Source organism: Lepus europaeus, chromosome 7 (assembly GCF_033115175.1).
Source record: "Lepus europaeus isolate LE1 chromosome 7, mLepTim1.pri, whole genome shotgun sequence".
Taxonomy (NCBI): domain Eukaryota; kingdom Metazoa; phylum Chordata; class Mammalia; order Lagomorpha; family Leporidae; genus Lepus; species Lepus europaeus.
In genome coordinates this window covers 75,082,598-75,107,307 of record NC_084833.1, presented here as the reverse complement: position 1 = coordinate 75,107,307, position 24,710 = coordinate 75,082,598, and the positions used below count along the sequence as shown (strand labels likewise).

The following is a 24,710-nucleotide window of genomic DNA, read 5'->3' as shown; positions in this document are numbered from 1 at the left end:
TTAATGGCCAAATATTTTATTATATGGATGTAAACCACATTTTGTTTATATATCTGTGGATTTTATTTTATGTGGATTATCTTTTAGTTCTCCTGGCTGTATACTTAAAAGTGGAATTGTTGAATCATAAGGTACCCATTATGTTTAACATTTTGAGGAACTGTCAAAACCGTTTTTTAAAGCAGTTTAGTCATTTTACATTCCCAATCAGCAATGTACTATGTAAGTTCCAGTTTTTCTGTATTCTAACACTTGTTATTTTGTTTTTTGCTTGTTTTTGTTTTTTACGTAGCCTCTTACTGTCTGTAAAGTAGAATTCTGATTTTTAGCTTGTGTTTCTCTTATCGCTAATGAGTTTGAGTATCTTTTTATGTGCTTATTGGCCATTTGTCTATCTTTGGAAAAATGTCTCTTCAAATCCTTTGCCCACTTTTAAATTGTGTTATTTCTCTTCTGACTGTTCAGTTGCAAGTGTTTTTTATATTTTCCTACCCCTTTTTCTGTGGTTTCAGTTACTGATGGTCAACCTGGGCCCCAAAAATATTAAACATAGAATTCCAGATTTTAACTTGCACACTGGTCTGATTAGCATGAATCATGCCTTTGCTCAGCATATCCATGCTCCCTGCCTGCAGTCATGTAGTATATATAGGGTTTGTGCTGTCTACAGTTTTAGGCATCCGCTCGGGTCTTGAAACATCGGCCATAGATAAGGGGTTCTGCATGCATTCTGGATGTTAGTCACTTACCATGTTTATGATTTGCAAATATTTTTCCCCTTTCATAGCACTTTCTTCATTATGTCCTTTGAAGTACAAACATTTTTAGTTTTGATAAAGTCCTGTTTATCTGTTTTTTTGGTTGCTTATATTTTTGGCATCATGTCTAAGAAAATTTGATTTAACCCAGAGTCGCAGAGATTTACTGTCATGTCTTATTCTAAGAATTTTGTAGTTTTAGCTCTTGCAGTTAGGTTTCTGATCTATTTAGAATTTAATTTTTGTGTATGGTATGAGATATGCAGGCTAAGTCATTCTTTTGTATACAGATATTCCATTATAATGGTCCAAGCACCATTTTATGGAAAGGTTTTTTTTTCCCAGTGACTATAAGTAAAAAAGTTTATTTCTGAACCTTGAATTGTGTTCTGTTGACCCAAATGTCTATCTTTATGCCTGGACCATACTCTGTTGATTATTGTTACTTTTTGAAATCAAAATATGTATCTTCTAACTCTATTCTTTTTCAAGATTGTTTTTGGACCTCTTATATGTTCACATGAATTTTATCATGTGCTTGTTAATTTCTGCAGAAAAGACAGCTAAAATTTGATAGCGATTGCATTGAATCTGTGTATTGGTTTGGGTAATATTACCATCATAACACATTAAATTTCTATCGCATGAATGAGATATTTTTCTGTTTATTTGAATCTTCTTTCTGTGCTGTTTATTTAAGATTCCTTTTAGTCTTGAATGCAGAAGCTAGGTTTAGTTTTTGCTGCATCCTAAATAACAGTCATCTTAGTATGTGACCTTGTCCACATAAATGATAGAATCAGTGATTCTGTACATGCTGATGCTGGAACACAGGTTTTTCCCCTTGGGGTTTATGGTGAAACCTTAGGAAAAAGCCACTAAATACGTTCTGTTGAGACATTGATCACCTTGTAGTGTATAAAGGACTACCCTGTGGGCAAATTGGCACTTGCAGAAATACCCTGGTGAACACTTTTCTGAGTTGCTCTGCTATTCAAATATTCCAGTTCGTGTGTGTGTGTGTGTGTGTGTTTAAGAGAAAATCGGAAAGAGAGGGAGACAGACAGAATGAGCTCCCATCTACTGGTTCACTCACCAGTTGCCTGCAATGGCTGGGGCTGGGACCAAGAACTTAATCCAGGCCTCCCATATTGGTGGCAGGCATTCTACTACTTGAGCCATCATCTGCTGCTTCCTAGAGTTTGCTTAAAAGCAGAACTTAAATGTTCTATGTCATCATTCCAAAATTAATCAGGTGTGATTATTTTGCTGTTCATCAAAATAGTGGTAAGAGCCCACATGCTTTTCTAGTCAGATGAATCTAGATCTGAATCTAGTTTCACTCTAGTTAAATGAAGGTCTTTATAGTAAAGTATTTTAACGAGCTTACTGACCTTTAAAAATTAGCACTGGAATAATTTCACTTCCAGAAATGTTCCAAAAATATTACAGAGAACTGTATGCTTTACTTAGAATCTCCATTTAATAATAATACTGCATGTGAAAAGTGTGCTATAGACTTTGCTGTATGAAGTGAACCTTTGTTCACTTACGTCTCATGCCTTACGTCACTTACGTCTCATGCCTTACATCTTTTTACTCATTTAAAAAGTACTTATTTATAGGTACAGACAGGGATCTGTTGGTACACTCCCCAGATGTCTGCCAGGAGCCTGCTCTGTTCAGGTCTCCCACATGGGTGGCAGAGGCCCAGGAAATTGGTCCATCATTAGCTGTTTTCTTAGGTGCATTGGCACAAGGCTGGATTGGAAGTGGAGCAACCAAGACTTAAACTGGCACTCTGATACAATGCCATCACCCCATACACCCTTTATTCTGAATGAGTACTTTGATATAATGGATATGTTGTATTGCCTGTTTCTACTTTTTCTATAATATCTCTGTGTAGGGCTTCAGGTTCAATAATGACTTAAATATGTGACATTCTGTAGCAACTTTGTTTTAAGCAGAGATCCAGGTGGGAGTTCAAAATGTAGATTTAATGGCAAATTCCCTTGTTTCTTTCTCTTTTTGTTGATAATAGGGCTGATGGAGTTATGAGAACAATGAACACAGAAAAACTCCTTAAAACTGTACCAATTATTCAAAATCAAATGGATGCACTTCTTGATTTTAATGTAAGTTGATTATGCCTTGTAATTTAAGATTTAAAAAAATTAATTGTAATTGATTAAAATTTTATACTCAAGTTTTCAGACTACTTTTTTACTCTAAATTTCTCTTTGCCTAAATATTTTCCATTTTTGTGTTAGATTTATTCTAATTCTTTTTTTTTTTTTTTTTTTGGACAGGCAGAGTGGACAGTAGAGAGAGACAGAGAGAAAGGTCTTCCTTTTGCCGTTGGTTCACCCTCCAATGGCCGCCGCGGTAGGCGCGCTGCAGCCGGCGCACCGCGCTGATCCGATGCCAGGAGCCAGGTGCTTCTCCTGGTCTCCCATGGGGTGCAGGGCCCAAGAACTTGGGCCATCCTCCACTGCACTCCCTGGCCACAGCAGAGAGCTGGCCTGGAAGAGGGGCAACCGGGACAGGATCGGTGCCCCGACCGGGACTAGAACCCGGTGTGCCAGCGCCACTAGGCAGAGGATTAGCCTAGTGAGCCGCAGCGCCAGCCTGATTTATTCTAATTCTTCAGAGCTTTTTCTCTCCCTCTAGAATTTGAGGATATAGAAACAAATGGTTGATCCAAAAATTTGCTTTTTTAAAAAAAGGTTTATTTTATTTACTTGAAAGACAGAGTTACAGAGAGAGGTAGAGCCAGAGAGAGAGAGAGAGATCTTCCATTCTGCTGGTTCACTCCCCAAATGACTGCAAAAGCCAGAGCTGAGCCTATCCAAAACCAAGATCCAGGGGTTTTTTCTGGGTCTCCCATTGGGTGCAAGGGCTCAAGGAGTTGGGCCATATTTTACTGCTTTTCCAGGCCATAATAGAGAGCTAGATTGGAAGTGGAGTAGCCAGGACTTGAAGTGGCATCCATGTGGGATTCTGGTGCTGCAGGCTGGGGCTTTAACCCACTGTGCCACAGCGCCAGCCACAAAATTCTGCTTTTCTTTTGATAATGATGCATAGATTTAAAAAATATGTAAGGGACTGGCACCATGGCTCACTTGGTTAATCCTTCGCCTGCGACGCCGGCATCCCATATGGGTGCCAGGTTCTGGTTCCAGTTGCTCCTCTTCTAGTCTAGCTCTCTGCTGTGGCCCAGGAGGGCAGTGGAGGATGGCCCAATACTTGGGCCCCTGCACCCACATGAGAGACCAGGAAAAAGCACCTGGCTCCTGGCTTCGGATCGGCGCAGCGCCAGCTGTATATAATCTACCTGTCAAATAAATAAATTTAAAAAAGTAAGGATTTTCTTCAGTTACCAATTTAATATTTTACTTCCATGCTTTGTAGGAATCAAAGCAAAGCATGACAGTTATTCAGAAATACAGGGAAATTATTATTATTATTATTATTTTTATTTGACAAACAGAGTTATAGACAGAGAGAGAGACAAAAGGTCTTCCTTCCATTGGTTCACTCCCCAAATGGCCGCTACGGCTGGCGCTGTGCCAATCCGAAGCCAGGAGCCAGGTGCTTCTTCCTGGTCTCCCATGCGGGTGCAGGGACCTAAGCACTTGGGCCATTCTCCACTGCCCTCCTGGGCCACAGCAGAGAGCTGGACTGAAAGAGGAGCAAGCGGGACTACAACCCGGCGCCCATATTGGATGCTGGCGTCACAGGCAGAGGATTAGCCAAGTGAGCCATGGCGCCAGCCCTAGGGAAATTCAAATAGTGTTTGTAATAGTTTCTTATATAGTTATTGTTCAAAGGTGTGTTCCATGGGATTTTTCTTTGAACTTTATTTGAACTAAATTATGCTAGTTGTTAAATATTGTAAGGTTGCATTTCAGTTCTGTTCTTTTGTGGGATTGGGACATCTATTTTAAGATATTTTATATTAGAAATTAATGCAAGTTAGTAAATGGGACTGTGACAGTTTCATGCTGAAAAGGGTTTTTCCTTTAACCTAAGTCATTGTTAGTGATTTTCAGAAAATATGAACATTTAAATTTGAGTTAGTATTCTGTTTATATTCAGAGGAGTTGGACTAGTCACTTATTTTCTTATCCATACTGAGTTATGTCTACTTTTTGATACCTGTTAATCTTGATACTCAAAGAATATTTCAATAAAACAATTCAATATATTTTAATTTATCTAATAAGTGAAGTTGAACTCCTTTTCACTGCGTTATTCACGTGTATGTTTTACTTTGTAAATTGTTTTTTATTTACCTTTTTTTTTCAATTTTTGTTTAATAAATATAAATTTCCAAAGTACAACTTTTGGATTATAGCAGCTTTTCCCCCCATAACCTCCCTCCCTATTTACTTTGTAATTGGAGTACTTCCTATATGCGAAAATCTAACCTGTTAGATCTTCTGCATATATTTTTATTCTTTTATCATTTACCATTGAACTTGGTGCTTAGGTTTTTCTAAATGTAACAATGTAAGTTATTTATATTATTTAAAAAGTAACCTAGAATTAATTTGCTTTATTCTTTGATTCCTTCCTTCAGCTAAAACTGAAGATAATTGCAGTATTCTTGATAAGCAAATGATATTTTTTGTTACAGCATAATTTTTAAAAATATTTATTTATTTATTTGAAAGCGTTACAGAGAGAGAGATCTTCCATCCACTGTTTCACTCCCCAAATGTCTACAACAGCAAGGCTTGGACAAGCTGATGCCAAGAGCCAAGTCTCTCACATGGGTTCAGAGGCCCAAGTGCTTGGGCCCTCTTCTACTATTTTCCCAGCGAGCTGGTTGGGAAGTGGAGCATATGGGATGCCAGCATAGCAGGTGGTGGCTTAACCCGCTATGCCACAACACCGGCCTCACATAATAATTTAATAATAAGTGTTGAATGCTTGTATGCTAGCTACTATAGTATGCTCTTTATCATTATTTTATTAATTCTCCTGGTAACCACATAAGGTAGAAGTCTGTTATCATTACCATTTTAAAGATGAATTAGTTTATAATGTTAGAACAAGATAGTTTTAGCTTCCTACCTATCTTAGCTTAGAGTCTTAGTGATTGGGGCCTTGTAATAAATACTTACTGATTTAAAAATATTTAGTAATCTTTTGTGAACTTCTACCTAGAAATGAACATTATTTTGTACTTGGTTCATTTCATGTTGAAATGAGTTTGTAATGAAAATACTTTTGAAATATAGTCGAGGGCTTTTTACGAGTTAATGAAACTGTCGCTTTCATACTCAATGACATATTTTTTCAACTTAATTGAATCTTTTAGTTTTTTTTTTTGTTTTAAAGATTTATTTATTTATTTGAAAGTTAGAGTTACTCAGAGAAGGAGAGGCAGAGATAGGTCTTCCATCCGCTGGTTCACTCCCCAATTGGCTGCAATGGCCTGAGCTGCGCCGATCCGAAGCCAGGAGCCAGGAGCTTCTTCCGGGTCTCCCACGCGTGTGCAGGGGCCCAAGTATTTGAGTCATTTACTGCTTTCCCAGGGCATAGCAGAGAGCTGGATCGGAAGTGGAGCAACTAGGTCTCGAACCGGCACCCATATGGGATGTCAGCACTGCAGGTGGCGGCTTTACCCGCTATGCCACAGTGCCGGCCCCAGACTTTTAGGTTTTTGTTTACTTGTGACTCTTTTGTTGATGTGAACTCTTAAACTAAAAAAAAATAAAAAAATAAAAAATTATGATTTGGCTGTAATTCTGCAACAATCTAGAGAAAATTGTGTATTACAATATTCATTATGTATGTATTTAGGGAAGAATCTTTTTTCTGTAATGCCTGAAGGCTTGAATTTACTGTTTTTAATTGAAAGGAAGTCTTTTTGTCATTATCATTTTAAGATGATTAGCTAATCTTATTTTCCCATTTTGTTCCAGGTTAATAGCAATGAACTTACAAATGGGGTAATAAATGCTGCCTTCATGCTCCTGTTCAAAGATGCCATTAGACTGTTTGCAGCGTACAATGAAGGAATTATTAACCTGTTGGGTAAGTAATCTAAGAACATTTTGGTTTTTATGTCATGTAGATAAATAATGTCTGAGTTATTACTTAAAGCTGTCTGAAAATTCACTGAGATATGCAAGTACTTTAACTATTTGGAGAAAAGGGTTTTATATATGACCATGTATATCCAAGTGATTAAATAGATCCAGAATGTTCAGCTCAGATGAACTTGATAGATTTTAGGTGTATCTTTGATTTTTTTCTGTGTAGTTTATTAATTTTTAGAAACCTAAAAATATTAAGGTAGTAAAATTAAAAAAAAAAAAAAGATTTATTTATACGTTAGAATTACAGAAACAGAGATAGAGAGAAAGGTCTTCAGTCCTCTGGTTCACTCCCCAAATGGCTGCAATGGCCAATGCTGGACCAGGCTGAAGCCAGGAGCCAGGTGCTTCGTTGTAGTCTCTGACATGGTGCAGAGGCCCAAGAACTTGGGCCATCTTCCTCTGCTTTCCCAGGTCTGTTAATAGGGATGGGAAGTGGAGAAGATGAGACTTGACCCGATGGCTATATGGGATGCTGGCATTGTAGGCAATGGCTGATACCCTCTATACCACAATTCTGGCCCCAAGATAGTGAATTTTATGTTATGTATATTTTGCCACAATCAGAAAAAGGTAAAATCAACATTTTTTTTATATCAGAAAAATCTTGTTTTCCATAGATTTACTCCATAATAAACTCTGTAAAATTGATCTTTTTTAAAACTCAATTTAAAAATCAATAATTATTTTAGGGGCAGGTGTTTGGTATAGTGGTTGAGGTGCTATTTAGGATCCCCTCATCCAGTGTCTGAAGGACTGGATTCGAGTCCCGGCTCCCCTCCCTATTTCAGCTTTCTGCTAATGCTCATCCTAAGGAGGCAGCTTGTGATGGCTCAGAATCTTGAGTCCTTGCCACCTAAGACATATTAGACCTGGATTGAGTTACCGGCTCTTGACAGTGGCCTGTTCATCCCCAGGTGTTGTGGGGGAACGAACCAGTGAGTAGAGTTTTATTAATGGTACCTTTTACTTTTGAAATACTTTATGAATTTGTGATGAATTATTGTGTATGTGGCATAGGTGGGATGTAGTTAATCTTGCCTAGGAATTCTCATTTCAGTTGGCTTTGAAGTAGACAAGTAACTATCTGCAAAGGTTATCAAAGTATCAAATGTCATATGTCAAGTATGTTCATTTCAGTGTGCTTATTTTCTCCCCACCCCTTTTAAACATTTTTTTTTTCATTTATTTGAGAGGTAGAGTTGCAGAGAGAAAGAGAGAGAGGGAGAGACAGACAGAAAAGTCTTCAATCCACTGGTTCACTCCCTAAATGGCTGCAATGGCCAGGGCTAAGCCGATCCAAAGCCAGGAACCAGGAGCTTCTTCTGAGTTTCCCATATGAGTGCAGGGGGCCCAAGCACTTGGGCCATCTACCACTGCTTTCCCAGGCCATAAGCAGAGAGGTGGGCTGGAAAAGGAGCAGCAGGGATGAGAAGTGGGTGCTGATAATGGCATTACAGTGCTGCAGGCGGAGGCTTAGCCTACTACATCACATTGCTGTCCCGCTCACCCCTTTTAAAGTAATCATTTAAATTGGTCTTTCATAAGCTGGAATACACAAGTTTGTTCAGAAATATTTTAATCCATTGGTTGGTATAGGGAAATTTTTTTTTTTTACAAATGAAAAACATTTTTATAAAGCTGTAGAAGGCATAGTCTTCTACCATATGATTAGTGTAATATAAACTTTGTATTGCTTTTTATCTGTTAAACAGCAGCTCTTTACTGCTGCTTGATATATGCCATTTGGATGGTGTGAAGTTCAGTCCTTGTTAATGTGCTACTAGTAAGAATATTTGGAAATAGATGTTAGTGCTATTTTAAATGGAGTAAAGTATGATTGTGTTTACTTGTAAATGTATATTTAGGGAATTGTGAAGAAAGTAGTATTGGGAAACAAACTAGTATTATGAACTTTTCCATTTTAGTATAATGGTAGTGACTCTTCTAATTTATGTTAAATATCTGAGCTAATTTAAGATTGGTATGTTTTGCCAGAATGTGTGTATGTTCTTTGAGAGACCTATATGATCTCTCTGGAGTTGTGATTTATTTTCCCTAGTGACTTATTTTTATGTAAGTAAAATATTTTTGCATTTACTTTTTGACAGAAAAATATTTTGATATGAAAAAGAACCAGTGCAAAGAAGGTCTTGACATCTATAAGAAGTTCCTGACTAGAATGACAAGAATCTCAGAGTTTCTCAAAGTTGCAGAGGTAAAGTGTGTATAAGTAACTATGCCTCCTACTTTTTGTCTGTAAGTATGGATTCTGAGGTAATCAGAATTCTAATAAAAGCAAAGTCTTAAAATATGGTAAGTTATTTGAGGGGCTTCAAAGTTCCTGGAAAAATGGTATTGGAAGATTATACAAATTTTCCACAAACTTTTTGAAGCCCCCTTTTATATTGTTAAATTAATTCACTATAATGAATCTATGTTATATGAATATACTTAATAAAATATATAAAATATATTCAAATTTGAATAATGAAAGATAATATATTTAAAATTATTTACTTCTCTATGAAATTAGGTAGATGTCATACAGTGGTGGCAGTAATTTTTATGTTTGGAAATAGTCATGTATTTTAGAAGGTTTATTCTGTTATGTGGTAGAGAATATTCAGTGTCAGTACAGATCTTTCAGTGAGACTTCACTCTGAAGACATGTAGTTGAAAGTGATTTAGTTCTATAGAAGTGGATGTTGTATATTTATTGTTTAGCGTTGATTATGAGAACTAGAGATGTTGGTTAAAAGGTAATCTAATCTTGCAAATCTCCTTAAAAAACAATTTTCTGAAATTGCCACAGAAGGCAATTATAATCCACATAGGCATTATTTTGCTAACACCGAGACAGGTCTTAAGGGTTTTTTGTTTTGTTTTCTTTCTCCCATACCCATCATTGCTAGATGTCTTTCCAGAATAATTTGGTCAGTTACATCAGTATATTACTCTGGAATTAGCACATTTTCTAGGTTCTGTTACTGTCATGCTATTATGTAGCAGATGGAATAGGGTGGAATAAGATGTTGAGACATTTGAAAAAAATAGCTTTGTTGTTAATCAGCTGTTTTATGAAGCCTACTGAAAATTATTTCAGATTTAATGATTTTTCAAAGAGAAATCAGTGTTATTTCGTTTCACATACTAAAACCTGAAGAAGGCACTATTTATGCTGTGATATACACACAGACATACACCCACCTATACCCGCTTACCAGCTCTCATCTCATCTGCTGGTTCACTCCCCAGGTGCCATAACAGCTGAGGCAGGACCAGATAAAAGCTGAGAACTCAATGCTGGTTGTGGCAGGAATCAAACTACTTGAGCCATCATGTTCTGCCTCCCTGGATATAAATTAGTGCAAGAAGCTAGAATCAGGAGCATAGCCAGGACTCAACCCTGGCACTCTAGTATGGAATTCAGATGTTCCAAGCAGAGGCCTAACTGCTGTGCCACAAGACCCAGATCAGTTTTATATTTTTTGTTGGAAGTTGTCTAGTGCCTTAACAACATCAAAGTTTGTTGGGATTGTTTTGTGGAGATAGTTACATCATGGTTAGATATCACTTGACATTTATATAAAATCTGATCTACTTTATTGAACATAGCTGTTCAAAAGCATCCTCTCTGGTAATTGACAGGGTAAGCATATTTTATGAAGAAAGGTAAAGTCAATGTTATCATTTGTTTGACTTTTTTGTGCCCCAGGGAACTTGTTTATGGTTAACTTTTCTTGTTTTTGCAATAGTGTTTTTATATATGACACAGTTGGATTTTTCAGATTGCTTATATAGGTGTTCATGGGCCTGATAATGGTAACTTAAATACTTTCGAATTTCCAACTTAAATTCCCCTACTGTTAGAACTTCTGGAGCAATCAAAAAAATCTAAGCCATTCTTAGAAATGGTGATTTCTTGATTTTTATGGAGTCTATCTGAAATATTACCAGTAGTAACTATAGATGTCATCTCAGATTTCATTTATAAATCATCTTTATTATAATTTTATCTGTTAAATACAATGCTGCTTCTTCTTACAGCAAGTTGGAATTGACAGAGGTGATATACCAGACCTTTCCCAGGTAAGTATATTCTTAAAATATCAATCCACTTTTTGTTGTCTGTGCTAGCCACCTATAAGGAGTACTGAGATGAGTAATATACATAGTCCCTAGTGACAAAGAACTCAGTGTGATTTTTCTTGACAGATTTTAATATTTTGCTAAAGATTGTTCCAGCATTATTACTACATAAAATTATCTACTTACCTCTTATGTTGGTGCCCTAACCTGCTTTACCATTCCTTCATTTATTCCCCTTCATCTCTGCTTCTCATTGTCATCATTATCCAAAAAAAGGGAAAACTTTGGAAATGGAACTTATTGAATGTTATTTAAAAAGAAAATTTTTCACTGTAAAATTGGTAGAGACTTATTTTATGAAGAAGTTGTTTTTCCTGTTATTTATCAGAATAGATTATTTAAACCTACTTGGGCTATTTGACTTAGGTAGTAGGGAATAAACCTCAAAACATAGTAATGGGTTTAGAGAGCAGGCTTTGGGGTGACTGCTGAAGTCTGAGTCCTGGCTGTATCATTAGCTGTTCATGTGACTTTGGGAAATTATTCTGTGCTTCAGTTTCATCTCCTATAAATTGGAGATAATATAGTATCTATCTTATGTGGTAGTTTGGGAAATTAAATGATGTAATACATAAAAAATTTTAAAGCATTAAGTACTTAGCCAGTGTTATTTATGATTATATTGTCTTTAACATCATCATATTCAAAAATTTCTATAAAACAGACTTCATACCTGTAGGTTTTTTTTTCCTGGCTTATTCTCAATGTTTTAATAACAGTTTTAAGAAACAAAGTACCTGTCACCAACTATCCTTACAACACTTGGGTCAACGCTTTCTTTAACAGTTGGAATCTCCTTTACCTTGTTTTGGTACATCTTTTAAATAATGTCATGTTAGTAGTTGTTACTGGATTTTTTTGTGCTCATTCAGATTTATCCATGTGATCTCAAGGATAATGGTAATAGATCTAGTGAAGGGGAATATGTATATAAAGCACTCCTGTGTATGTCAACATGAGATGAATTACTTCATTAATATCGAGCATATTATCCTGGGCTAATTGTGAGAAGAGTCATTGCATGAACAATGTACAGTATAAAATAATTAGCAGCTTCAGATTCCCCCATTATCTATGCCATTTGTTATGTCAGCTTCCCCTCTATTTTGTTTAAAATTTCTCAGCCTCAGGCAATATGTAGAAGTTACATACTGTCTTTATGTGTACTATAATAATCATTGTATTATAATTAGACAGGGTTGTCCATCCTGTCTCTCTCCCTTTTTATTGGTGATATCTGTACAGAGGGACTTGCCAGAGATTCTTCTGGTAATTCAAAAAATTTTCAATAGTGGCAATGCAGGAAAGTAGAAATTTTAGATTATTTTTTCTTTTGTTATAAATAGCTGTTAATAATGTGAAACATTACATTTCCTTTACTTTTTATAATGTGGGTTTGACTTTGAAGAATAGCCAGATGTATCTGGAAGGGATTTTAGAAATGGCTTGTCATTCCTTCTGATACCTTGGTACTTTAATATTTGTAAGCCGTAATTTATACCCTTCAGAAGGAAGAAACTGCAGTTTGAATGACTGTAGCTTTAATCTAGGATTCAGTGGCAATATTACTAAATAGACTTTAAAGTCAGACATCCTTAGAACCATTTCTTTGGCTTCTGCTATGTGTCAGAAACGTGATCTTGAACAAATTACTGAATTTTCACTGTTTTGACTTGTTTAGCTGTAAAATGGATATGCTAATGGTGTCTGCCTCATATATATATATATATATATATATATATATATATATGCCTTGTATACAAAGTACCTAGCACAGTGCTTCCTACATTAGAAGAGCCTCTTAAATGTTACCCCTACCATCAAAAGAAAGCTCTTGAAACAGTGCTGTGCCTGCTAATTAGCAGACATTTTGCTGGGCCCAGACGGTCACTTATCAATTCAATATAGGCTTCAATTTTACGATCTAGCATTTGGTTTTAAATGATTTTGTGCTCTATCTCCCTTGTGCTAAGATCTTAGTATTTGCTGTTTAGGGAAACTACTGAATAAAAGAAAATTTTAAAGTCACAAATGATGAGAAATTAGCTAGATATTGCCACCTCTGTCTTTAGATTCTGTATGTCAGAAACTGGATGTCAAATGCTAGCTCTTTGGGATTTGTAAATGTCATGGATATATTTGCTTTACTTAAAGTGAGCAGCTGTTGCTCTACACACTGAAAAAGTTTCCTTTTTAAAGTAATTAATGGTTTTTTTAAATTGCAATTTGAGCTATAGGCCAAGAGTATTAAAAAAAACTATTAAAAAATCCAGGTTAATGTCCATTTCACTGAAGTTTGGTAAATATAAACATTTGTATAACCAACACTCTGTACAAGACCAAGATAAATTCCATTACCCCAATTCTTGTGCCCCCCCCTCCAGTAAGTCCTTACCCCTTCCATATACAATATTTGAATTTTTAACACAAGTTAGGCATTCCTAATCTCAAAATCTGAAATGCTCCAAAATCCAAAATTTTTTGAGTGGTAATATGGTGCTATAGTTGGAAACTTAAACACTTGATGTCATGTGATGGATTGCAATAAAAGCACAGGCATACTAAAAATATTGCATAAAATTACTTTCAGGGTATTTGTATGAAATATATATGAATCATAAATTAGTTTCATATTTGGGTCTCATCCCAAGATATTTAATTATGCATATGCAAATAGTAAAAAATCTGAAATCTGAGAAACTTCTGGTCCCAAGCATTTCAGACAAGGGATACTCAATCTGTAGTATAATTTTATCAGTTCATGAGTTTAATATGAATGGAATCAAACAAGTTGTACATATAGTGGAAATACAGACTCAAACTCAGTTTCTCTTACTGTATTCTCACAACACAGATCACTTTTGACATGTGGTTTATGGAAGTTTCCGCACACCTGTGTAAGCAATCCGTTTTGCCGTAAATACTGTCTGAGTGTCCCCTAATTCAATTCAGTTCTGAAATTATGTACCTGGAAATAGTGTTAGATCCCACAGATTGACACTTCATTCCTAATATTACCCGCTCTCTTCAGATGTCAGTTGTAAGCTCCAGGTTGTTTGACCTGTGCTTCTGACCAACTGGCTATAAGGTGGGATTCCCACAACCCCTTCTTCATGTTTGATTAATTTGCTAGAGTGGCTCACAGAACTCAGGGAAACATTAAGCGTTACAGATTTATTAGGATGCAGGTGAAGAGATGCATAGGACAAGGCATGTGGGCGCTGAACATCCGTGTCCTCCCCAAGCATGGTATCTCACCAGGAGCTCCCATGTGTTTGGCTATCTGGAATTGCTCCAAACCCTATCCTTTTGGGTTTTAAGGAGACTTCATTGCATAGGCATGAGTGAGTTGTGGACAGACGTGTAAAATGTGATCAAATATAAAGGGTATGATCATAATGTTAATGCACTGAGTGGGGAAACCCTGCAAGGCTTTGCTGTTCAGATTTTTGGATTCTCTAGAGCATTCCTTCCTCCTGGGTTTGGGGCAGGGTCCCTTCTGAAGGGGATGATCTTGGATTTGTCAGACAGGAGAGGAAACAGAATTCCTTTATGGCCAGTTTCCAAGACAGAGTAAGTAGGAGATTAGAGTATATTTTTAGTTTCTATGACCCACCTTGGGAAGAGACATTGTAGTTTCTATTTGCCTTGGGGAGGAAAAAGGAACAGGAGGAAGGAGGGCAGGGAAGAGTCAGAGAGAGACTTTGCTTTTGGAAGCCTGCTTCTGAGGCCTAAAGCACCTCAGCATTACTCTAGTTGCTTGGGAAATAACAAGGGCTGTGGGGGTTCTGAGCCAGAGACCATAGAAGAAAACTAAAATTTGTACATATAGTATCATACAAGTATTTAATCTTAATTTCTGGCATCTTGTGTTTTGAGATCTGCCCATGTTATTGAGTGGACCAGTAATCTATTCTTCTTTATTGCTGAAACAGTATTCCATTATGCGAATTTACTTTTTTTTAAATCCATTTTGCAAGTGATGGACTTTTGGATTATTTGCAATTTTTTTTTGTTGACTAATTTTTTCTTTTTATCCCCTTTGGGTAAATAATTAGGAGTAAAATTAGGTCAAGTTGCTAGTCTTTTTAACCTTAAGCATTCTAGTGAGTGAACGGATGTGTTTCATTATGATTTTAATTAGCATTTCCTTGATGCTAGACTTCAGTGACATTTTATTCAAAAGTAATGTTTAGGCACTCTGAACTATTCATTAAGTACTAATTACCTGCTCCATGCTCAGTAGTGTAGCTTTTAGAAATATGTTTTTACTTATAATTAAATATAATAAAAATTAAGTACTTGCAGGATGCTCTTAATGTTTCATGTTAACATAAGGTTGAATTTTTATATTTTTCATAATGTATGAATATCTACAAGTAGTCAAGTTTAGGTAATACAAATATATTTGTCATTCTCATTGAATGGCTAAAGTTCTGTTAATTAGTGTATGAGAAGCATAGCTTTTTTTGTTGCTTTCATAAGTTAGATTATACTTGAATTATTTTGGACAGTGAGCTGATTGTTGTGAAATTATTAATGTTTGTACAATTTCAGGCCCCCAGCAGTCTTCTTGATGCTTTGGAACAACATTTAGCTTCCTTGGAAGGAAAGAAAATCAAAGATTCTACAGCTGCGAGCAGGTACATCCTTTATACGGCAAAGAGCAGAAGTGATTTTTTTTTTTTTAGGGACTAGATGACTCTAGCTCAAGTTTTAATTATTTAACTTTATTCATCTATAGCATGGGTTTGATTATAGTAATCAACCGCATAAAATTGGTATCAGGATCGAATGGGTTTGTACATGTGATTTCTTGGAATAGTTCCTGACCCTCTATAAAATGTCAGCATCTGTTAACATGGTAACAATGACTTCTTGGTGTAGAATTGGTTTATGAAAATTCTCTGAAAGATGATTGATAATGTATTTATTTGTATGATATTATATAATTTTTTAAAAAGATCTATTAATTTTACTTGAAAGTCAGAGTTACACAAAGGAGAGGGAGGGAAGGAGGGGGAGAGAGAGAGAGAAAGAGACAGAGAGAGAGAGGGGAGGTCTTACATCTGATGGTTCGCTCCCCAATTGGCCACAACGGCCGGAGCTGCGCCGAACCGAAGCCAAGAGCCAGAGCTTCCTCTGGATCTCCCACGTGGGTGCAGGGGCCCAAGCAATTGGGCTATCTTGTACTGCTTTCCCAGGCCACAGCAGAGAGCTGGACAGGAAGTGGAGCAGCTGGGTCTCAAACCGGCGCCCATATGGGATGCCAGCGCTTTAGGCCAGGACGTTAACCAGCTGCGCCACAGCACCAATATGATATAATTTTTTTTAAAAAAAAATTATTTATTTGAAAGGCAGGGTACAGAAAGATGGAGAGAGACAGAGTCTTCCATCTGCTTGTTCACTCCCCAAATGGCTGCAATGGCCAGTGCTGGACCAGACTAAAGCCAGGAGCCAGGAGCTTCTTCCAGGTCTCTCACAAGGGTGCAGGGGCCCAAAGACTTGGGCCATCCCCTGCTACTTTCCCCCAGGTGCATTAGCAGGCAGCGGGATGGGAAGTGGAGCAACTGGGACTCTAACTAACCCACATTTGGGATGTTGGTGTTGCAGGCTCTGGCTTTGCCCACCACACCACAATGCTGGCCCCTAATTGTATCTTCTGTATTAATTGATGTAAACCTCACAATAGCCCTGTGTAGTATTAACATTAGGATTTAATCCTAGAATGTCTGAGTTCCAATTTCATCATTTTTCTCTAATGCCAGTTCATGGCATTGATTTAAATCCTTTTATTAAGATTTCAGTGAATTTTCTAGGATAAGACTAGTTAAGGGGCAGTGCTATGGTGCAGTGGGTTAACACCCTGGCCAGAGGCTCCTGCATCCCATATGGGTGCCAGTTCGAGATCCGGCTGCTCCACTTCCTATCCAGCTCTCTGCTGTGGCCTGGGAGAGCGGTAGAAGATGCCCCAAGTCCTTGGGCCCCTGCACCTGCGTGGGAGACCCAGAAGAGGCTCCTGGCTCCTGGCTTCAGATCGGCACAGCTCTGGCCATTGCAGCCAATTGGGGAGTGAACCATCGGATGGAAGACCTCTCTTTCTCTCTCTCTCTCTCTCTCTCTCTCTCTCTCTCTCTCTCTCTCTCTCTCTGCCTCTCCTCTCTCTGTGTAAGTTTCAAATAAATAAATAAATCTTTTAAAAAAAGCTAGTTAACCTAGCATACTGAAAAAAAGCATAAATCCTCTAATACCCATTTTGTATGTAACATGATTTTTGTATGGATTGAATAATTCTGTTTTCTTATGCAAATTTTTATTGGTAAAAAATGTGATTATGAAAAAACTATACATGAATCATTCACCAAAATAATCTTGTCTGTTGATATCACTTTTTTCATAAACTCTTTGAAGTAACCTTCACATAGTAAGAGCTTTCCTTTGGTTCATGTTAGTTGTTAGTTGTTTAGTATCCATCTTTAATAAATTGAATCTTTATTAAGATTTAAATAATTGCTATAGTAAAAAGCCATTAATAGATTTTTTAAAAATTAATTTAATTGAAAGGCAGAGTTACAGACAGAGAAAGGGAAATACCGAGAGATCTTATATCTGGTGATTCACTCCCCAAATGGCTGCAATGGCCAGAGCTGGGCCAGTCTGAAGCTAGGAGCTTCTTTTGGATCTCTTATGTGGGTGCAGGCCGGGTCTGGAACTGGCACCACAGCGCCAGCCCCTAGGTTAGAATTCTCTAGCACATATTTTTGTCTATCCTAGAATTTAGTGTTGGGTTTATATATGGGGAGATTTTTGATACAGGGGAAGGGAGGTAGTTTGTTGTGAATCTGCCAATGAGAGATGATACATCGTATATGTGTAGTACCTTTGAAAATGAAATTCTAGTTTAGCAGAAGGGCTCAACATAGAAAGGTGTCAGGTGAACTGTTGATTCGATTGAAACCACTCTTCTTTTCAACAAACCTGAAATCCTCTGAAGATGACATCTTTGAGTGTTGTTACCATGGGAAACATACCTGGACATGCATTATATACTACTGGTGCTCATGCTTTGATGTTCTGTAGTATAACTGCAAAAACCTAGACTGTTGGTCAGTAAAGGATTTTTTTTCCTGTGAGGAAACTCGTATTTTGTACCATTAGAGCTTTCCTGGGACTATGTGAGCTCTTTCCCAATTGCATTAGTTCTTTCTCAGGGGGCTTAAAAGAGGCAGTCTCCCCCTCTCTCATGAACCCTTTGTAAAGACTAATACAGCCGGCAGCGTGGCTCAACAGGCTAATCCTCTGCCTTGTGGCACCGGCACACCAGGTTCTAGTCCCGGTTGGGGCACTGGATCCTGTCCCGGTTGCCCCTCTTCCAGGCCAGCTCTCTGCTATGGCCCGGGAGTGCAGTGGAGGATGGCCCAAGTGCTTGGGCCCTGCACCCCATGGGAGACCAGGATTAGCACCTGGCTCCTGCCATCGGATCAGCGCGGTGCGCCGGCAGCAGCGCGCCGGCCGTGGCGGCCATTGGAGGGTGAACCAACGGCAAAGGAAGACCTTTCTCTCTATCTCTCTCTCTCTCTCACTGTCCACTCTGCCTGTCAAAAATAAAAAAAAAATTAAATTAAATTTAAAAAAAGACTAATACATACTCGGGGCGCCGGATTCTGTCCTGGTTGCCCCTCTTCCAGGCCAGCTCTCTGCTATGGCCCAGGAAGGCAGTGGAGGATGGCCCAAGTGCTTGGGCCCTGCACCCCATGGGAGACTAGGATAAGCACTGGCTCCTGCTTTCAGATCAGTGTGGTGCGCCGGCAGTGGCGCACCAGCCATTGGAGGGTGAACCAATGGCAAAGGAAGACCTTTCTCTCTGTCTCTCTCTCACACTGTCCACTCTGCCTGTCAAAAAAATAAAAAATTAAAAAAAAGACTAATACATACAGTGAATGTGTGTTTAAATCAATAATGTTCTAGTTGCTATAACCCTGTATATCACTGGGTAGAATTTATCACCTGAAGTATTGGTTTTAATAGTATAAATTAAGTTCATAATTATAGCACCTATCCATGCAAGGTTGCAAGATCATTTTATGACCCAGTTGCAATGTGCAATGTTTGGTAAAAAGCCAGATTTTTCTCTGTCCAATTATTCTAGGGCAACCACACTTTCCAATGCGGTCTCTTCCCTGGCAAGCACTGGCTTATCTTTGACCAAAGTGGATGAAAGGGAAAAACAGGCAGCATTAGAGGAAGAACAGGCTCGTTTAAAAGCTTTAAAGGTAAGTAAATACATTTTCTTTATTTGGCAGAACAAATACAGATGTTCATAAAGTAAAGGGGTCCTCTACACAAACTTAAAGTATTTAATAAATAACTAATTCATGGACAAAAACTCAGACTTTTCTTCCTGACATAGAACAACTGGTTAGAAGAGAGAATCTCTGATTAAAATAAAATGAAAATGCTTCTTTTAGAGGCTGTATAAGCATACCTTGTTTCTAGATTCCTTATGTTAGTTCCCTTTCTCAACAGGAGCAGCGCCTAAAAGAACTTGCAAAGAAACCTCATACCTCTTTAACAACAGCAGCCTCTCCTGTGTCCACCTCAGCAGGGGGAATAATTACTACACCAGCCATCGACATATTTTCCACCCCTAGTTCTTCTAACAGGTAAGAGGTCTGATTGAAATTACCTTTGAATATTTAGGTTCAAAGACTTTTAATAGAAATTTTGCAGAACTATTCACTTTTACTTTGATTTATGATTTTGTAATTACAAATTCAAACAAAAAAGTAGTAATTGTGTTATTGGAATATCAACATAAAAGCTTATATTCTCAGTATTTAGGAAATGGAAGATGGCCAAATTACTGATTTATACTAATTGGAATATAATGATTATCTCTGGGAAACAATTTCATTGTGTAAAAATTATGATTAACCATATTTATGAAGTATCCAATGTTTCAGTACCCTCAAAAGCTCTTATATATGGTATAGATGGGTATGCTATGTATATATTTCAAAATATTTTTTCATTGGTTATTAATTTCTCATATCTGCTGCTGGGTGCTAACTTCTATAATCTATAACATTTTAATAGTTTAATTTCCAGATTCCTTCATAACAACACCTACCACACCAACTTAAATATTTTTACTGCCTAATGTAAACTCCTTTACAATGGAAATGTAATATGTTCCAGCAAATTAGAGTAACTTACCTTTCCTAAATTATTCTTTTACCTCAGAGTGCCTTAAACTAGTTTAGAAGCCAAATCTTCCTCTGGTAGGTGGCATTTAGCCTGGTGGCTAAGACACCCATAATTGCACATTGGAATTCTTTGGTTGGATTCCAGTTCCTGACTCTGTCTTTCTGCCAATGCAGACCGTGGGAGGCAGCAATGATGGCTCAGATAATTGGGTTCCCGCCACCCACTTGGGAAATCTAATTATGTTCCTGCTTCAGCCTTGGCCTAACTTCAGCTATTGCAAGAGTGGATCAGCAAATTGGAGCTCATTCTTTGTTTTTTTTTTACATCTCAAATAAATACAATTTAAAAATAAAATAAAAAAAAAGACAGGTGTTTGGAACAGCATTTGAACAACTGGAGTGCCTGGTTCAGGTTCTGACTCCACTTCAGATCCAGCTTCCTGCTGTTGCATACTTTGGTAGGCTCAATACTTGGGTCCCTGCCACCCATATGGAAAGACTCCTGCCTTTGGCCTGGCTTGACCCTAGCTGTTGCGGGCATTTGAGGAGTGATCCAGTAGGTGGAAGATCTCTGTATGTCTTGCTGCTTCTCAAATAAAATAAATACAGTTTTTCTTTCAAAAACCTTGTAAATGACATAATGGGTGGTATAGATCAATGGTTCTCAATCTAAAGATTTTTTTGTTTATGTATTTGAAAGAGTTACACAGAGAGGTCTTGCATCTGGTGATTCACTCCCCAAATGACTGCAATGGCTGGAGCTGAGCCGATCTGAAGCCAGGAGCCAGGAGCTTCCACTGGGTCTCCCACATAGGTGCAGGGGCTCAAGGACTTGGGCCACCCTCTGCTGCTTTCCCAGGTGCATTACCACGGAACTGTATCAGAAGTGGAGCAGTGGGGCCGGTGCTGTGGCGCAGTGGATTAACTCCCTGGGGTGAAACGCTGACATCCCATATGGGCACCCGCTCGAGACCCTGCTGCTCCACTTCTGATCCAGCTCTCTGCTATGGCCTGGGAAGGCAGTAGAAGATGGCCTAAATCCTTAGGCCCCTGCACCCATGTAGGAGACCGGAGGAAGCTCCTGGCTCTTGGCTTCGGATCGGCACAGCTCTGGCCACTGCGGCCAATTTTTGAGTGAACCAGCGGATGGAAGACCTCTCCCTCTCCCTCTTCCTCTCCCTCTCCCCCCCCTTCCTCTCTCTCTCTCCCTCTCCCCCCCTCCCTCTCTCTCCTCTCTCTCCTTCTCCCTCCATGCCTCTTCTTTCTCTATGTGACTCTGACTTTCAAATAAATAAAGAAATCTTAAAAAAAAGAAAGAAGTGGAGCAGTGGAGATAGGAACTGGCCTTAACCCCACTGCATCACAGCACTGCCCATCCCCCCCTCCTTTTTAAAAGATTTATTTTATTTATTTGAAAGAGTTATAGAGAGAGGTAGAGAGAGAAAGAGGAGTTTTTTAAAACCATAGATATCTAGGCCCTATTTCTGGAATTTCTGATTCAGTAAATGTAGGGTGGGGCTCAGGAATTTTCATTTCTAACATGCTCCGTCATCACTAGTGTAGGGTTTTAGCACATTGCTTAGCAGCACATGGTAAATGTTCCACAGAAAAATGGGGGGGTGGTGAGGGATGTTCTTTGATTTTGTTGTTGTCGTTGTTTATTATTCTGTTAATTCATCTTAAAAGGTCTTTTTCCCACCTACTGACTCCTGTAAAAGTTCAGTATAAGTTTGACTAACTGAACCTCTTGCTTCATGCATTCTCAATTGCTTCTTAACTCTTAGTAGGTGTGTGTTGATGTAGTGTTGGAACATTTTTCCAGGCTTCTGTAGAAACATGCTGTTATACTATGGACATTCAACTAGTTCCTCTTTTTGAGGTTTTAAAATATTAGATCTTTTAATATATTTTTTTTCCAACTGGGGCTTTTTCACACCTGTCTTTTTAACGTTTTTATTTTGGGAGGGAATGGCTAATGTAACAAAGTTTAATAAATAAAAGATCTTTCCAAATTACCTTCCCAGCACATCAAAGCTGCCAAATGACCTGCTTGATTTGCAACAGCCAACTTTTCATCCATCTATACATCCTATGTCAACTGCTTCTCAGGTAGCAAGTACATGGGGAGGTAAGCATTAATTCTATTTTAGGTGTGTGTAGGAATCTTCCCACATCATTAAATGGTGTATTGCTTCCTAGTTTAGTTTTTGGTTACACTTGATATGTAAAAACGGGAGGAATTAAAATGGCATTGAAGAAACTTGATCCCTTTTTCATTTATTGTAAATATAATTTTGGAATTTTCCTTCCAATTAAATTATAATATGGGGTTTGAAGAATTGAAATTAAATTTAAAGCAAAGGACCAGCTGTATGTTTAATTAAGTATGAAATTATGCTTTTGATGTTGAATTGTAATTGTCTAATCAGAAAATGCATAGTGGCTATTATGCTTTTGGTATAGAAAATTACTTGCAAGGGAAAAACTAAGTATATACTCATTTGTAATATACGATAAGATTCTAGTAAAAATTAGAAGATGTTATGCAGGGAATTATGTTTGCAGCAGGTATCTCATGACAAACTATGCTACTTGTATTTTGAATGTTGACTTGATTCAGACCTGGGTTTTGGTATTCAAAGAATTTCCCCCTAGTACCAACAGAAATGTTTGCTTCCCTTTAATAGTTCTTTCATCTTAAGATGATCATTTCATGATTGTGACCATGGCTTGGCTGGCTTCTTTTCAAGGAAAATGCTGAATTCATTTTTAACCAGTTTTGCTTAGATATCTAATATATTTTCAGATCTTCTCCTTTGGTTGGTTTTGTTTCTTCTGTTTGTATGTGTGTAAATGTTATTTTACAGTCATTAGAAAATTGCTGGGAAGAGAGAGGAGATATTTTGAGGAAGAATATTATCTAAATAGAGAATGGCCAAATTCCTTAAAACTTACATTGGCTCACATGTAAATTCTGAATTAATAGTCTTAACCGTCTTGTAAAAGTTTTTAAAAGCATATTAGTTAGACTTTTCATCTTTATTGTAATTATTTAAAGACTTTTTGTTAATACTTGACACTTTTATTTATTTTTTATGATTTATTTATTTATTTATTTGACAGGCAGAGTGGATAGTGAGAGAGAGACAGAGAGAAAGGTCTTCCTTTTTGCTGTTGGTTCACCCTCCAATGGCCGCTGCAGCAGGCACATCTCGCTGATCCGAAGCCAGGAGCCAGGTGCTTCTCCTGGTCTCCCATGCGGGTGCAGGGCCCAAGGACTTGGGCCATCCTCCTCTGCACTCCCGGGCCATAGCAGAGAGCTGGCCTGGAAGAGGGGCAACTGGGATAGAATCCAGCGCCCCAACTGGGACTAGAACCCAGTGTGCTGGCGCCGCAAGGCAGAGGATTAGCCTGTTAAGCCACGGTGCTGGCCATGATTTATTTATTTAATTGAAAGTCAGAATTAGAGAGAGAGATCTTCCACCTGCTGGTTCACTCCCCAAATGGCCACAATGGTCAGGGCCAGTCCAAAGCCAAGAACTTCACTTGGGTCTCCCATGTGGGTGCAGGGGCCCAAGGACTTGGGCCGTCCTCATCTGCTTTCCCAGGTGCATTAACAGGGAGCTGGATTAGAAATGGAGCAGCCGGGACTTGAACTGGTGCCCATATGGGATGTCGGTACTGCAGACGGCGGCTTTATCCGCTCTGCCACAGTGCCAGCCCCTGGAACTGTAAAATTCTTAATTGTTTTGTAGACACCATGTACAACTAATTTTAATCATGATATGTTAAAGTTTCTGCATAGAATGATTGACTTCATATTTGAAAGCAGATAAGACTATTGCTGTTAGAAAACAATCATAAGTAATTTCAGTCTGTATTATTTTATCGCCTAGAAAAAATTATTGTGTAATGTGGAATATAGTATATTGAAATAAATTTAATGATGTTTTAATTTTTCTGTTTTAGGTAATTTTGCTATTTTCATATAAGTTTCCCCCATATTTTAACATTCAACTTGCTGTATATAAGTAGTAGGATCATTGAAAGTACAAATCAAGTACAATGGGAGCAGAAGCAATAGAAATTGCAGTTATTTTTCCAACATCTTGTTGCATACAGGGAAAGGAATGTGATCTTTATTATGAGCTCCTTAATTTCAGCAGGATTAAATGCTGTCTTCACTTTTGTGTAAAGATATTTGACTTCTGAGTTAGTGATAATTTCAGGATTTGTACTTCTCTGTGATTAAATAACAGAAGAATATTTTAAGCCAAGAGTTTTCATTACTTCCTAATTCATTCTGCTCATATCTATGACATTCAGATTAAAATTTTTTAGATTGAAATGAGACTAAAATAAATAAATCTTAATATATAAAACTTTGATCCATAGCAGTAAATACTTAGAGTATCTTTAATTAACAGTTTACCTAAATAGTTATATTACGTTTTACACATATCATGCTGCTTTTATAACATGTT

At 37.7% G+C, this 24,710-nt stretch overlaps 1 protein-coding gene across 10 annotated transcripts in view; it reads left to right on the top strand.

Moving 5' to 3' along the window:
• The window catches only part of PICALM (phosphatidylinositol binding clathrin assembly protein), a 122,497-nt gene that overhangs the window by 57,292 nt on the left and 40,495 nt on the right, over positions 1-24,710 (top strand). For all 10 annotated transcript variants that reach the window (XM_062196827.1, XM_062196828.1, XM_062196825.1 and 7 more), the window contains exons 5-12: positions 2,803-2,896; positions 6,695-6,806; positions 8,980-9,086; positions 10,919-10,960; positions 15,578-15,663; positions 19,170-19,293; positions 19,547-19,683; positions 22,251-22,354. In XM_062196827.1, the coding sequence (XP_062052811.1) occupies positions 2,803-2,896; positions 6,695-6,806; positions 8,980-9,086; positions 10,919-10,960; positions 15,578-15,663; positions 19,170-19,293; positions 19,547-19,683; positions 22,251-22,354 (806 nt within the window). The remainder of the gene's footprint in view (positions 1-2,802; positions 2,897-6,694; positions 6,807-8,979; positions 9,087-10,918; positions 10,961-15,577; positions 15,664-19,169; positions 19,294-19,546; positions 19,684-22,250; positions 22,355-24,710) is intronic.